The 17,143-nt window shown below is 40.3% G+C and overlaps 1 protein-coding gene across 5 annotated transcripts in view; it reads left to right on the top strand.

Annotated features, from left to right (window-relative positions):
• Nucleotides 1-17,143, top strand: part of nsd3 (nuclear receptor binding SET domain protein 3) — a 167,926-nt gene that overhangs the window by 88,522 nt on the left and 62,261 nt on the right. For all 5 annotated transcript variants that reach the window (XM_039769239.1, XM_039769236.1, XM_039769237.1 and 2 more), the window contains exons 10-12: nt 5,622-5,741; nt 6,147-6,273; nt 7,857-8,063. In XM_039769239.1, coding sequence (XP_039625173.1) covers nt 5,622-5,741; nt 6,147-6,273; nt 7,857-8,063 — 454 coding nt within the window. The remainder of the gene's footprint in view (nt 1-5,621; nt 5,742-6,146; nt 6,274-7,856; nt 8,064-17,143) is intronic.

Here is a 17,143-nt window from a genome sequence, read left to right as displayed (position 1 = left end):
CAAAGTATAGTTCTCCTGTATTAAAGTATTCAACCTGGTTTAGCATCTCTGGTGGAGTTTTGAACTCTTTAAAGGTTGCAATTGATTTGGGTCGGACTTCAAAGACAAATAGTGTGAAACAAAAAAAACTACCCCCCTGTGAGTTTTCACATTTTACTATTATACTACACTGAATCACAATCTGTTTAATTTGCTCTATTTGATGCTGATCAACAAATAAAAGACTCTTTAAAACAGATCTTTTCAAACAGATCTAGATTAATTTTGATTATAAAATTCAAACTAATTGTATGAATATTTACACCCTTCAAGTCATGCATTTAGTAGGTGCAGCTTTGGCAGCAATTACAGCTTTGAGTCTGTGTTCACAGATCTCTATTACCACATCTGGACACTGTAATTTTTTCTGATTCTTCTTCTTCTGCAAACCTACTCAACCTCTGTCAAGTTGGAGATCAGGAGTGATCTAGCATAATGTTCCTCAATGCCTAATATTGATGTTGAAACCCACTTTTTCACGTGTCTTTGCTACCTACAAAGGGTGAGGGTTGCCCCCAGCCCTCCCACCGGTTAATTGAAGACAATCATAAGACCGCGTTTCCCTTGGAGAATCAAAGAATATCTTCACAGTGGATTTATGCTGGAGGGGGGGTTTGGGGGGGGTCTCCCCTTTGTTGAATTGAGTGTGTCAGAAATGGGAACAGAAATATAGAGCATGGTAACAGACAACCCACCATGACCCCTCACCATTATAAAGAATACAAACTAGACATGTGACCCACCAGGAGTAGCCCATGACTCTGCCTATTTGTGTGCAAAATACTGATCTAGCCTATTTCAAGTTTAGCCACAAATTCTCAGTTGGACTGAGATCTAGATTTTGACTCGTACTCTAGGAAATTAACATTGTTGGTTTTAAGCCATTCCTGTTTAGATCTGTCTTTATGCTTGAAGTTGTTGTCATGCTGGAAGACCGATCTCCTAACACACAGGTTTCTTGCAGACAGCATCAGTTCCCCAACCAGGATTTCCCTATATTTTGTTGAATTTCATTTTACCCTCTACCCTTTCTAGTCTTTTGGGGCCTACTGCAGAGAAGAATATTGATAGCTTGATGCTGCCACCACCATGCTTTATGGTAAGGATGGTGAATTTTTGATAATCTGTCATGTTAGTTTTACACCAAAAATGACAGTCTGATGGCCAAGAAATTTCAATTTTTATCAAACTATTGAATCTTCTTAAAGCTGATGGCACCTTCTGGCAAGCTCTTGCCAAGATGTTGTGTGTGTGTGTGTTTTTTTATGATCAATTGCATTACTGCTTTTCCTTAAAGTTTTTACTGGTGAAGCAACTGGGCAGTAGTTGGTTACCAGTTGCCATAGGTCTGTTAGTAGCCTTTAGCCTTCATACACAATCACTTGGTTTGTATCCATGACTCCCGACTTAAGTTTTTCAAAGAGTTATTTTTTCTTCATTGTGAAGAACATGATACTGACTTATCACAAGCTGGACCTTCCAGATGCAGGTGCATTTATGCTATAGGTAACTGAAACCCCCTTGAATACAAATGTGTGTCAAATTAATGCTTACAGTGGGTACGGAAAGTATTCAGACCCCCTTCAATTTTTCACTCTTTGTTATATTGCAGCCATTTACTAAAATAATTTAAATTATTTTTTCCCTCATTAATGTACACACAGCACCCCATATTGACAGACAAAAAAAAGTTCTGTCAGGTTGGATGGTAAACGTTGGTGGACAGCCATTTTTAGGTCTCTCCAGAGATGCTTAATTGGGTTTAAGTCAGGGCTCTGGCTGGGCCATTCAAGAACAGTCACAGAGTTATTGTGAAGCCACTCCTTCCTTATTTTAGCTGTGTGCTTAGGGTGATTGTCTTGTTGGAAGGTAAACCTTCTGCCCAATCTGAGGTACTTAGCACTTTGGAGAAGGTTTTCTCCACACACTGAGGAGAGGCAAGACACATGACAGCCCGCATGGAGTTTGCTAAAAGACACCTGAAGGACTCTGAGATGGTGAGAAATAAGATTCTCTGGTCTGATGAGACCAAGATAGAACTTTTTGGCCTTAATTCTAAGCGGTATGTGTGGAGACAACCAGGCACTGCTCATCACTTGTCCAATACAGTCCCCACAGTGAAGCATGACGGTGGCAGCATCATGCTGTGGGGGTGTTTTTCAGCTGCAGGGACAAGACGACTGGTTGCAATCGAGGGAAAGATGAATGTGGCCAAGTACAGGGATATCCTGAACAAAAACCTTCTCCAGAGTGCTAAGGACCTTAGACTGGGCCGAAGGTTTACCTTCCAACAAGACAATGACCCTAAGCACACAGCTAAAATAATGGAGTGGCTTCACAACAACTCTGTTCTTGAATGGCCCAGCCAGAGCCCTGACTTAAACCCAATTGAGCATCTCTGGAGACCTAAAAATGGCTGTCCACCAACGTTTACCATCCAACCTGTCAGAACTGGAGAGGATCTGCAAGGAGGAATGGCAGAGGATCCCCAAATCCAGGTGTGAAAAACTTGTTGCATCTTTCCCAAGAAGACACATGGCTGTATTAGCTCAAAAGGGTGCTTCTACTAAATACTGAGCAAAGGGTCTGAATACTTAGGACCATGTGATATTTCAGTTTTTCTTTTTTAATAAATCTGCAACAATTTCAAAAATTATTTTTTTTGTCTGTCAATATTGGGTGCTGTGTGTACATTAATGAGGAAAACAATTAATTTAAATGATTTTAGCAAATGGCTGCAATATAACAGAGTAAAAAATTGAAGTGGGTCTGAATACTTTCCGTACCCACTGTATGTAGTAAATTGTTTTGTTTTATATATTTGTAATTAGTTTACATGATTTTGCAACAATCTGCTTTGACTTTGACATTAAAGAGTCTTTTTGAATTGATCAGTGTAAAAAAAAAAAATTGAATCGTTTGATTAAATGTTGTATAACAATAAAATATGAAAACTCTAAGGTGGTGAATGCTTTTCTGTAGGCACTGTATTGTCTTTTACTCCTGCATTAATTGATTGAATTACTTTAGTTGTTACAAGTCCCCTTTGGCGTTCCAGTTGTGCTAACAAAAGACTCCCTGCGAGGTGCTTGAGAATTACCATTAACTTCTGGAACCAGAATTAAAGAAATGCTGGTACTGTACTGCTGTACTGTGCAACCCAAACACACACACACACACACACACACACACACACACACACTCTCACACTCTCTCTCTCTCTCTGCTGTTCAAATGTTTTAGAACACTCCAATTTCTCCGGGTTTTTATTAAAAGTTAAGCAGTGCAAGTCTGGTGAATACCTTGAAGTGATACAAAAGTAAGTTGTAAACTTCCAGATATTAAAAAAGAAAATTTAGGTTACCAAAAACTAAAAACAATTATTTTAGACTACTAAAAAAAGGCTTTTTCCCAGGAACAAGTAATGGGTTAAGAAGTAGATTAAGCCTTGAAGGCTGAAGCTAACCTACAATTGTCTCTGCTTTTGTTGATTACTTACAGACCTGTCTGTGTTGGAATAAACTGTGTTGCTATACCCCATTAACCATTATTTGGACTGTGTATTTCTAATAATTGTGAGATTCAAGTACCAGTCTGCTAGAGTGATGTAATAGTTATTGTCTATCACTGATATTGATATGATATTATAAGTACTATAGAATGCAAAAGTTATTTTAGGAGAGTGCTTAGTTTTTTTCATATATACTGCATTTCTATTAATATTTTTCAGAAAGTAATAAATGGAAGAGTAAAGCGATATTTGTAACAACTAAAATGCAGATTATAAAGAGGGTTGAAGTGTGAGAAATTAAATACTACTTAGCAGAATCATTGTGGATAGCACCCATCATGAAATGAGCTGGTGCAGAGTGTGGAAGGAAGGTAATGGTAGTGAGCATTTACTTGCAAGCTCTTCGAAGGTTCTTTTCTGCTGCTAAAGTCCATTAGTCTAGATGCATGAAGTTTCTCACCAAGTCTGACTTCTTTCGCTTCTGTAACATTATTCTTCTTTGCCCATTTCTTACTAATAATAATATACAAACTTTGGTTCATGCTTTCATTGTGTCTCACATTGATTATGAGAATTCTGTCATTTTTTGGACTTGATCAAAGTCTTTACAAAAGCTATAGTATATTCAGAATTCTGCAGCTGGAGTTCTTACCTATACAGAATATTCTGCTCACATCACCCCCATTCTTTTTCAGGTACATTGGTTACCAGTTCAGTTCTGTATCAAGTTCAAAATCTTGCTTCTCATTTTCAGAGTTCTGCATAACCTTGACCTGCTTTACGTTAGTAACATCTTGACCTCTTATTTTCCTTCTCGCTCTGTCAGGTCTTCTAGTCATAATCTACTTGCTTTTCCACACACCAGACTTTCCATCTTAGGAGGCAGGTCCTTCAGTGCCATGGCCCCTAAAATCTGGAATTCTCTTCCCTAATCTCTTAATGACTGCTCTCCCCCTGTCTATTTTCAAATCTGACTTAGAGACGTTTCTCTTCACTGAACATTGCGCTGCTAAGCCTTTTTTTTCCTGTAATACGACCTTGGGATTGTTAAAGGTGCTATATAAATGTAATTCATTATTATTATTAATTAATCTTCAATCAGAATTCTGCTCCATTTCTATCTTCTCAGAATTAAAAAAACTCAGGGCTGCTCTCCTGAAGGGGGCTAGGGATGCTGCATTCAAGATTGATCTGAAAGACATAAGCAGTGGAAAGGCTGCTTGCAGTAGAGAAACGAGCAATTTCAAAGACTTTTATTACCATGAGATACGTGACTTGTTTGTTAAGGCAGTTTACATTCAGCTAATACTACATTTTTCAGAAATGTGTTGTAAGAAATTGTCTTTTCTTTATAACTAAACCATCCCCAGAAAGTGAATGATGCATGTGCTAAATAAAACTGCACTAAATACCCAAACTAAACGAGAGCACAGGTGGGACCACTTGCTGGCATTACTTCCTGACGCACCTGCAACAGTGCCACCTTGCTGGGTGCAGGGTCATCGGCCAGGAGCCACCCGTCACTGATGTTTCACTCCTCTAATCCCAGAATGTCTGAAGGCAGTGGAGCAGCGACAGAGACGTCTCCCTACCACCCCTCCATTCAGCTCTTATGATCCTTATTTTCCCCAACGCTTTATCTTTTCTTCTGATCCAGAGCCAGAAGCTCCCTTTTTCCCATATTCCTCCTATGATAAATTACCAATAATGAACTTTATTATAAAAATGGAAAATATTGGATAGCATCTGCTGCATTAGATGAGGTAGCTTATAAAAAAGTACATTCTGTTAATAGAAACACATTTGTAAGGGACAGTATATCTGCCTGCATTATGTAGTTTTAAAGTATGAGATTATATTTTTTGCATTTATTTAACAACTTTGAGTATGCTCCATGTTTCTTCATTGCAATGTAAAATTTAACATTATACCTTAAAATTTTATTGAGATCATAGGTTTATCTTTTTGGATTAGTTATAAATAGTAATGATATAAGAGGCACATTACATTTTAACTGTTAATATATGTATTTTGTGTTTCTATTGCTTATTTGCTTACATCCTTTATTTAGTTGGGTAAACAGTCTACAAGTCCTGCAGCAACTGATGTGGATGGTTCTGATGCACAGTCTGTGGATTCTAGTTTATCTAGGCAAGGATCAAACACTGCCAAAAAAGACACAGTATGTCAGGTGAGTTCAGTCAGAAGTCGTTAAAGAATATTTTTAGTAAACATAAATTTAAGATTAGATTACAATCATAGTTTTACTAAAGTTAGTGGTGTAGTATATGCTAATTAGCAAAAGAGGAAATTTAATTTAGTTCATTTTTCTGCTTAATGCTTATACAGAAATACATTGAAGCACTGGAAACAAGTAACCTGAAATATTGCACTATGAATATATTGTTAATTGGTTTTGATTAAGACAGCGGAAGATCTGAGTAAAACAAATTTATTACCTACTAAAATGAACCCATTGATACAAATGTGGGTTAAAAAGTTAGCTTCATCACATACTATTCAGGTTAGAAGAAAACCTTGAGTGGGCAAGCTCTGTCAGAATTCATTCATTCTTTTTTTTTTTTTTGGGTGTCAGATTTGTGAGAGCTATGGTGACACCCTTGTTGCATGTGAAGGAGACTGCTTTAGACTGTTCCACCTTGAATGCCTTGGGATGAACAAACTCTCTGAAGGAAAATTTATCTGCTTGGAATGCAAAAAAGGTATTAAACATTATAGTAATATTACATGTTTCTATCATATTTTTGGAAAGCTGTTAGTTTTTAAATATTGAAAGTGTTCATAAATGTGCTATCTTTTGTATTCTGAGCTTTTATCTTAAGGGATATTGTTAAAATGGGAACTAAAGAATATTTCCAAAACAGTCCTTTTTTTGTTTTTATTATACTTTCTTTACACAGTTATAACTAATTTTGTTCTGTCTTTCCTGCACTTACATAAATATTTGACAGCTTAAATTATTTAACATGTGTTCCCATTTGCCACAGCAGTCATTTTTAACACAGTCTTGTACAAAATAAGGAAGTAATAAAGTTTATATATCAATAGTTAACATACAACAGTGTCTTTGGAGAGTGAAAAGTAGATATTAGGCTAACATTTAAAGATTTCCTTCAATATTGCTAAGAAATGTTTTTACTTAAGAAGCCTTACCTGCTATTTATTGTCCAAGATGTTTGTATACGATTTCCTTGTTAAAACCAAATTTAACTTATTCAGAAATTAACTGAAGAAAAGACTGGAATCTGACCCAAGGACAAGCAAAGAAAAAGCCTTTACTGTTAATAGCCAATATTAATTTAATGAAATAATTAAGACAATAGTTGTATTCATAAAGGCTCCGTTTTGTGAGTATTGGTATAAAGACACAAAACTGGATTCACTATAAAAAGTATTAAAATCTAGCTGGTCCTGAAAAGTTTACTTTGATCTGATAGCGACCATCAAAAAATGTCCTTTTGGTTGTGTCACCTCAAAAGTGAAATATTAGGAATTAATTGAAGACATCTTGCTTGCTATCTAATACTCTTTATTATACTGTTACTTCATTCATTGGCCAAAGTGTTATCAGTTAGAGAGCAGTATGGCATTCAGAGTGCATCAAGATTTTCAGTGTAATCTCCTTCCTCTGTTTTATAGAACACATTTTCAAAACAATTCAAGAAGATATGAATACAATCATAACATTAATAAAGGAATCATGAAAGACTTCAGCTACTTCCCTACTCTATACATTTTTTTTATGCAAATGACATGTAACACTTCTTTTTATACTGGTTTGCCTTGGAAAACAAGCATTTAAGCAAAAAAGTGTTCTGCACTTTTAAACCAATTTATCATCATCCAAGACTGAACTTATGAATGCCTTGTTAAATAATAGCTTTTATAGCTAATAGATGTTGTCTCTGTATATAATATATTTTTTATGTATGGCATAGCAGTCAGTTATATCAGTCTGCAAAAATACATTTCTTAAATTGTCTGTTTGTGTTTTAAATACTGATCTAATATGACATTGTAAGTAGTAAGATGTACATGGCATGTAATGTTTATAACATTATATTAAGTGGCAATCTTTTCTGCTACAAAGGCTGCCATAAACCTAGCCATTGGGGCTAGAGGATTACCTAAGGCAACCATCGCAAACCAAAATGTAAAGGAGAGGAATGTCTATTTTATTTTGATGATGTGTGAATTAATATAATTTACTTGCTATTAAATGTGCATCAATGCATTAACTTCTTCATTCTGATGCTTAGAATGTCTTTCATCATGCATTCTTTAGGTGCTCATACTTGCTTTTCTTGTAAGATGTCGGGAACATCAGGGTCTGAGGTGAAGCGCTGCCTAGTCACTGGATGTGGCCGGTTTTATCATGAGTCTTGTGTACGCAAGTACTCCACACCAGTTTTTGAGTCTAAAGGATTTCGCTGTCCACAGCACAGCTGTGCAACTTGCATGTTGGAGAGAGACCTTCACAAAGCAACTAAAGGTAATTTTTGAATATATATGAAATCTTCAGTTTCTGAGCTTTTTTTAAGCAGCGATTTGTAACTGATAAGAACACTATAAGTCCGTTTGTATTGACTTGTGGCATAACATTGTTTATTGGCTTAAATGAATTTTTTAGTACATTGTAAGATCATACTTAAATTATTTTCTTATCGACGGTGTAAATGCTAGGGGTCGTTGTTGCCCCTTAAACCCCAACAGATAGACGCTCAGGACACTAGGTTAAAACACCCAGAAGACTTTTAATAGTTTTCTTCTTTAAATAGTGCATTTCAAGCACCATAGTCGCCATAAACAATTCAATAAACAATAAATTAACATAATTCTCTCCTCCACACCTCCCAGCAAGCTCTGTCTTCTACCTCCCAACTCCGGTGCGCTTGCTGGGTTTTCTGCAGTCCTTTAAATAGTTTGTCCACGGTACTTGTCAGCACTTCAGGGTCAGACAGAGAATTTAAGTGGCATGGCTCCTCCAGTCCTCTCACAGCTCCTCCTGCCGGCACCCACAGTACCCAACAGGGCTGGGAAACCAAACTTCAAGTCCCAAAATGCCCTTCAGCAATCCGGGGCATCGTTACACTCCAGGGGAGCTACCATCTAGTGTTTTGGGAAGGCAGTGTCCTTGAAAAATCTGCCTTCCTCTATCCTTCCATCGAAGGGGTGTCCTGGTGGGGTTCAGCTGCCAACCGACTCTTGCATTGCCCCTCTCTCGGCTGAGCACCGTAGGTCAAAAAGGCCTGCCCTGTGAGGGTTGTCCTTCTCCAGGAGGGGCTGTTTGCAGTGACCAGACCTTGGCTTTGTCCTTAAAAACAAGAACAGGAGAACTGTGCTGAGATTTTGCACCACTGTCTGCTTTTAACAATCTCCCCGGTTCTTCATGGACACTCTCTCTATAAATGGCCCGGCTGGCGGCATTCATAGCACAGCTGCCTCCATTCTAACGTTCATGTCCTACGGGTTTGGAAGCAGGCTGGGAATACCTGCTTTGCCCCTCGGTTTGCTGAGGGTGGACCGTGTCTCCCTGTCCCTGAGGGAAGCATCCTTCTAATGCCCATGCGCTCGCAGCTCTACACGCTGTTATATCAAGAAATCCCTGCTTTTCTTTTGGGATCTCCTTTTTAATCTGGGGTTTTATCACAGTCTGGGTCTCTCTATGCGTAAGAGAGAGATTGTTTACTGTCTGTACCCCTTTTGATTTACAGGTGATTGGTGCCGATGTCTCAAGGGTCGTGACAATCCTGAAGTCAGCACAACCCAGCAGCTCTGACTTATCCGACCCCTCCACCGAGCATTCGGTCATCACCCCTTTATCACTTATAGGAGAACAAGGTTACTTGACAACCGATATGAGTAAATCGTGCTGCCCTTCTTCACTCTGCGTTCCCTTATTCTGTACGGTACCATTTTGACCCACCTGTACCGCCAAATTCATCATCTGGGAAGGCTCCTGACTAAAATGCTGCAGGTACTTTTCCACCGGTCTCAAAGGCGACTTGGCCGTCACTCCCATCTCCTCGATTATCTTCTTCTTACTGTAGATAACCTGTAAAAAGGCTTGTACAGGCTGGAACAACCTGTATATCAAATTCATTATATTGATCGGCTAGTGACAGGCTCGGGCCTTCATAAGCTGCGTTCCCCCAGCTCTAAGCCAACAAGCATGCCATTTCCCTGCGCATGCACTGTCGGGATTTGCTCAGACTCTTGGGAGTTGGAATTTCGGGAAATAGGGTTCCGGGATTCCTCCCCCGGCCGACTGCAGTCTGCCTGTTCTAATTTAACAGCGGGCCCCTCAGTCATATCCTGTACCTCTTTACCTTTGTATGTGGTAGGTGGTGATTCAATCACCTCCCCCTTCGGGGAGTTGAAATCCATTGCGGAAACGATGACCTCACAGATGGGATAACATTGACCTTCTTCTTCCCACAATTCCTCAGGGCAGGTCACGTGTCCTGCTTTGGCAAACAGTTGGAAGCCCTCATCGTCGGACAGGTGTCAGTTAGAAAGGCCATCCTCATCTTTGTGATAGTTCCGGGGTCCTCGCCAGTGTTCCGGATCCTCTTCGTCTGTGAGGTACGCACATGGGACAAAGTTTACCAACTCATAAAAATCCTCGAGTCCCTACCCGGCATGTACCTCATCCTGGACGTTGTCATCCAGAAGAGTCCTTCCCTGACGATGGTGGCCTCTTCCTGTCCCTTCACTGACGCCGACAATCCCAAACGTGGGTCTCCTTGTAGTGTTGCTGATCTGTTTTGTCTTTTTCTTCACTGTGGTGGCCCAATGTAAGGTGAGGCTTTTCCACGGGCTCCCTTGTGTCGCATCTGTGCCTGTTGGGTTTGTGTTCACGTTAATTTTACAAGTTTCTGCCAAACAAATGTCCAGAAAATCCTGCTGACTACACCAGATGTGAACGCTAGGGGTTTCTGTTGCCCCTTCAACCCCAACAGACAGACAGAAAGTAAAAGTACCCAGAAGACTTTTAATAGTTTTCTCCTTTAAATAGTGCCTTTCAAGCACCACAACCACCATAAACAATTAAATAAACAATAGCAGTCTTCTGCAGTCCTTTAAATAGAAGTACTTTTGCTCTTCTGTCCACATGACTTGTCAGCACTACTAGATCAGAGAATTACAGTTCTTTAATCAGCTAGGAAGTGCTTCGAGGCTCCTGTCCTCATGACTTGGGAGTACTTCCGGGCTATGGATGAGGCATGGCTCCTCCAGTCCTCTCACAGCTCCTCCTGGCGGCACCCACAGCACCCAATAGGACTGAGAAACCAAACTCCAAGTCCCAGGATGCCCTGCGGCAATCCAGGGCACCATTACACTCCAGGGGAGCTGCTATCTAGTGTTTTGGGGGAGGAAGTGTCCTTGAAATCTGCCTTCCCCCATCCTTCCATCGCATGGGTGTCCCAGCCAGGGTTGAGCTGCCGGCCGTCTCTTACAACTGTTACTAACTCATACTCAAAAAACAATGTTAAATTTGACTTCTATATTAATCTCTAAATTAAATACATTGAGAGCTCTCATTAGTTTTTAGTGAATTTAAATGACGAATCAGAATTTATCACTATCTATATGTACAGTAATCCCTCCTTCTGGAACGCAACCCCCGCGATAGGTGAAAATCCGCAGAGTAGAAACCATATTTTTGTATGGTTATTTTTATATATTTTAAGCCCTTCTAAACTCTCCCACACTGTTTATAAATATTCCCCGCAGTTATACAGCATAAACCTTTTGTATTCTCTTAGATATTAGGTAGGATTCATTGAAATTATGTATGTAAACACACTGTTTATATACAGTAATCCCTCCTCGATCGCGGGGGTTGCGTTCCAGAACCCCCCGCGATAGATGAAAATCCGCGAAGTAGAAACCATATGTTTGTATAGTTATTTTTATATATTTTAAGCCCTTATAAACTCTCCCACACTGTTCACATTATTAGAGCCCTCTAGACATGAAATAACACCCTTTAGTCAAAAGTTTAAACTGTGCTCCATGACAAGACAGAGATGACAGTTCTTTCTCACAATTAAAAGAATGCAAATATATATTTTCTTCAAAGGAGTGTCTGCATCAGGAGCGGAGAATTTGAGAGAGCAAGCGCTCGCAAAGAAAAGCAAACAATCAAAAAATCAATACGTGTCCTTTTAAGTTTGCCGAAGCACCGCAATAAAGCGGCATTTTTCAGAGGAGAGTCAGTATCTTCTAAGCAAACAGCCTCTGTGCAAACAGCCCCTCTGCTTACAGCCCCTCTGCTCACACCCCCTCCGTCAGGCACAGAGAACGTCAGAGAGAGAGAGCGAGATTAAAGCAAACAATCAAAAAATCAATACGTGTGCTTTTGTGCTTTTAAATATGCAGAGCACCGCAATAAAGCGGCATTTTGTAGAGGAGCGTCAGTATCTTTTAAGCAAACAGCCTCTGTGCAAACAGCACCTCTACTCACACCCCCTCTGTCAGGCGCAGAGAATGTCGGAGAGGGTGAGAGAGAGGCAGAGACAAGCAAACAATCAAGCACCGCGCGGGAAGTATATCTTATAGCATTGAGGAGTTTTAGTTAATATGTAATACATGCTCTGATTGGGTAGCTTCTAAACCATCCACCAATAGCATCCCTTGTATGAAATCCACTGGGCAAACAAACTGAGGAAGCATGTACCATAAATTAAGACGCATTGTCCGCAGAAATCCGCGAACCAGCGAAAAATCTGTGATATATATTTAGATATGCTTACATTTAAATTCTGCGATGGAGTGAAGCCACGAAAGTCGAAGCGCGATATAGCGAGGGATTACTGTACAGTAAAACCTAAAGATTAATTTAAAGATATCGAGCGTCTCCGATATCACATATGTTACAGACATTATGATAGACAGGCCACCAGCAATAAATACGTACAATGCAAGAAAAATTGTGTACAGTAAATTGTGTGTACAGTGACACTAAACGTACATACAAATACTAAGTACTGTAAGTAGAAAATTAATTATGGTTACTCACCAACAATGACATGATGACTTGTCTGATAACAATGAGTTTAATTTTACTGCAGAACAAAGGTGAGTGTTACAGCCCTTCTAAAGGAGCCTCTTCAGCCGACTGCGTAGCACTGCCATTGTTCTTCTTCCGGCATTCTTCGATCCAAATCCCTAAAGCATTTCCATCCTGACTACTGCCTTATTACATCTACTTACAACTCGTTTTGTACCTTGGTTAAAAGGACAGTGCAGTGGCAGATCTTATATTCTTTTCCTCCGTTTTAAATAAAAAGAATCATGGACTCATTGATGCCATAATGGTGTCCTACAGCAGTGTAGCTTTTCCCTTCCTTCAACATATCCAAAACTTTTACCTTTTCAGCAATTGTTAACATCTTCCGTTGGCACTTGGGCACGCCCCCTGAAGCAGTAGCAGGAGCAGATTGTTTTGGAGCCATAATGAAGGGCTTGACTACGCACAAAGATAAACACAGAAGAGCACAAAAGTTAACTCTTTACACAGCGAAACACATTGATGCTGAATGAGCCAGACGAGACTTTGTGGTTAACGCTGCGGGATCGAATTCGGCGCTCCGTCGCTGAGCCAATCAGCACACAGGAACTTAACTTTGTCCTCTGATTGATTAGCTTCTCAGCCATCTGCCAATAGTGTCCATTGTATGAAATCAACTGGGCAAACCAACTGAGGAAGCATGTACCAGAAGTAAAAAGACCCATTGTCCGCAGAACCCGCAAAGCAGCAAAAAATCCACGTTATATATTTAGATATGCTTACATATAAAAATCCGCGATAGATTGAAGCAACGAAAGTCGAAGTGCGATATAGAGAGGGATTACTGTAACAGAATTATTTTGATTAATGTGTGTTGAAACAGTCACTTCACCAATGCTTAACTGCTTTCAGGACCAGGTAAGGGAAATGTGTCTTGCTTTGCTTCAATTGAATTTTCACATTAGGAGGTTTCAAAAGTGTTGTGAGGCATTTTAAAATCAGTTTTATAGATAGATACTTTATTAATCCCAAAGGGAAATTTACATAATCCAGCAGCAGTATACTGATACAAAAAACAATATTAAATTAAAGAGTAATAAAAATGCAAGTAAAAACAGACAATAACTTTGAATAATGTTAGCGTTTATCTAACCACCCCCACCACCACCACCGGGTGGAATTGAAGAATCGCATAGTGTCAGGGAGGAACGATCTCCTCAGTCTGTCAGTGGAGCAGGACAGTGACCGCAGTCTGTCGCTGAAGCTGCTCCTCTGCCTGGAGATGACACTGTTCAGTGGATGCAGTGGATTCTCCATGATTGACAGGAGCCTGCTCAGCCCGTTGCTCTGCCACAGATGTTAAAACTGTCCAGCTTCATTCCTACAATAGAGCCTGCCTTCCTCACAAGTTTGTCCAGGTGTGAGGCATCCTCCTTCTTTATGCTGTCTCCCCAGCACACCACCGCATAGAAGAGGACACTCACTACAACCGTCTGGTAGAACATCTGCACCATCTTATTGCAGATGTTGAAGGACACCAACCTTCTAAGGAAGTATAGTCGGCTATGACCTTTCTTACACGGAGCATCAGTATTGACAGTCCAGTCCAATTTATCATCCAGCTGCACTCCCAGGTATTTATAGGTCTGTACCCTCTGCAAACAGTCTCCTCTGATGGTCACGGAGTCCATGAGGGTTCTGGGTCTCCTAAAATCCACCACCAGTTCCTTGGTCTTGCTGGTGTTCAGGTGTAAGTGGTTTGAGTCGCACCATTTAACAAAGTCTTTGATTAGCTTCCTTCCTCCTGCCCACTTCTGATGCAGCCCACAATAGCAGTGTCATCAGCGAACTTTTGCACGTGGCAGAACTCCGAATCGTATTGGAAGTCTGATGTATATAGGCTGAACAGGACCAGAGAAAGTACAGTCTTCTGTGGCGCTCCTGTGTTGCTGACCACAATGTCAGACCTGCAGTTCCCAAGACGCACATACTGAGGTCTGTCTGTAAGATAGTCCACGATCCATGCCACCAGGTGTAAATCTACTCCCATCTCTGTCAGCTTGTCCCTAAGGAGCAGAGGTTGGATGGTGTTGAAGGTGCTAGAGAAGTCCAAAAACATCATTCTTACAGCACCACTGCCTTTGCCCAAGTGGGAGAGGGATCGGTGTAGCATATAGATGATGGCATCCTCTGCTCCCACCTTCTCCTGGTATGCAAACTGCAGAGGGTCGAGGGTGTGGCAGACCTGTGGCCTTAGGTGGTGAAACAGCAGCCGCTCCATGGTCTTCATCACATGTGACGTCAGAGCAACAGGCTGGAAGTCATTCAGCTCACTAGGATGTGATACCTTTGGGACTGGGGTGATGCAAGATGTTTTCCAAAGCCTCGGGACGCTACCCTGTTCCAGGCTCAGGTTGAAGATGCGCTGTAGAGGACTCCCCAGTTCCAACACACAGGCCTTCAGCAGTCGTGGCGATACTCCATCTGGATCTGCTGCTTTGCAGGCACGAAGTCTCCTCGGCTTTCTGCTCACCTGCGCTGCTCAATTGTGGGTGGGGATGTCTCTCCTATGCTGGTATCAGCAGAAGGATGGTTGGAGGATGCAGTACTCTGAGGTGAGAGTGGGTTAGGGTGGTCAAACCTGTTAAAGAAGTTGTTCATCTGGTTTTCTCTCTCCAAGTCTCTCTCGATGGTGGCACACCACTTCGAGCTGCAGCCAGTGATGATCTTCATCCCATCTCACACTTTCTGCATGCTGTTATTCTGCAACTTCTGCTCCAGCTTTCTCCAGTACTGCTCCTTCACCGTCCTGAGCTGGACTCGGAGTTCCTTCTGCACGCGCTTGAGCTCATGCTGATCACCGCCTTTAAAAGCCCTTTTCTTCTGTTTCCAAATGCCCTTGATGTCACTTGTAATCCATGACTTGTTTTTAGCATAGCAGCGTACTGTTCTTACTGGAACTACAATGTCCATACAGAATTTGATGTAATCAGCTATGCAGTCAATGTTCTCACTATATAATCCCTGCAGTATATCCCAGTCTGTAGTTCCAAAGCAGTCTCTCAGAGCTTGCTCTGCCTCAGGGGACCACTTCCTGAATGAGCATGTGGTTGTAGGTAGCTCCCTCACTCTTGGTTTGTAGTGAGGCTGAAGCAGAACCAGGTTATGATCTGCTTTCCCAAGCGCAGTTGTATATCAGTTTTATATTGATTTATTTATCTTTCAACAAAGACAGTTACTTTGATCCTGGTGGTTTTGTCTTGTGGAGTGTTTTGTTGTCTTATTAGATGTTGCTGCAGAACCTCTTATGTTATGATGGGAAACTAGTTCAGTTTTATGGTATTGGCAGGCAGCTGCTTTTTTCTGGTTCAATATGAATTGCTCCCAAACCTTTAACAATTTCTGTTGTTTTTGATGTGAGCTTCTTCCATGATTTCTATCCCTTCTGCCATATTGCCAATTGTTTAACAAAGTAAATTTTTAAGAATCTTTTTAAATGTAGTTAGTCAATTGCCTTATCTAAGTACTTAACAAATCAATCTTTAATGGGAAAATGGAAACATTAAAGCAATTGTTTAAAGCTATTTAAAGGTTATGACAGCAGATTTGTCACAGTTTGAGTAAGGCTGATGCTGTCCTACAGGACTCAGTGTAACGTTATTAAAATTTTTGCCCCAGAGTATGTTACAGTTATGTAACTGATAATTGAAGGGGTTCACTGATTATACAGTGTCTGAGAACATTTCATTGCAGTACCCAATTCCAAATGAAAAACACCTCATTTTGACAAGCTGTCAAATTTGACCACACCAGAAAAAGGCACAGTCTTGGCCTGTCTTTTTCCACTGATTAAATGTTTGTGTTTGTACCAGATCTCTGCTGAATCCATGTCTCTTCTCTGTTTGCATAGTCCACAGTACTTGCTTACCTGCTTTGCACCTGCCATTTTTCTTTACTGTTTGTGGGCATTGTATGCATTGTTGTTTCAGCTGACTTTTTTTTACATTAACTATCACAGATACATAAGCTCATCCCATGATTTGTTTAAGTCAAACAATTTAGATTTTGCAAGAGTGAGTTGCAGAGAACTGTTGATTGCTTCAGTTGTCACACTACTGTACACTGCTGATGGTAAAAAAAAAAGCACAGAGAATCTCTACAACTTTCTGTAGTTTTCAATAAGGTTATGTAAATGAAGGCTATGACTAAAATTGTTTGCCTAATGCTAGATTAAGATTATGAGACCAAGTAAAATGGGATTTGACCAAAATATATATATTTGGTCTTATTGCAGAGTGACACAGTCTGGAAATCTGCCTAACAGGAATAAGATGAATTAAAATAAAAAAATAGACATTCACCAGTAAATTCCACATGAGCTGACCATCAACTATGTATTCAAATACAGCACTGTTATTGAAAATATGTCCTGTAACTAGCAGCACAGTATAAACAATTTGGTTTTTATAATCGATTTGAGTACCTGTTCTACTCTCTCATCTGCAACATGCTGAAAGCTGTGTTCTCAAAAAAGATTCTATGCACTTGAGATGAGC

This window comes from Polypterus senegalus, chromosome 11, assembly GCF_016835505.1.
Source record: "Polypterus senegalus isolate Bchr_013 chromosome 11, ASM1683550v1, whole genome shotgun sequence".
In the NCBI taxonomy this organism is placed as follows: Eukaryota; Metazoa; Chordata; class Cladistia; order Polypteriformes; family Polypteridae; genus Polypterus; species Polypterus senegalus.
Note: the sequence above shows the minus strand (reverse complement) of the source record. Positions and strands in the feature narration are given on the sequence as shown.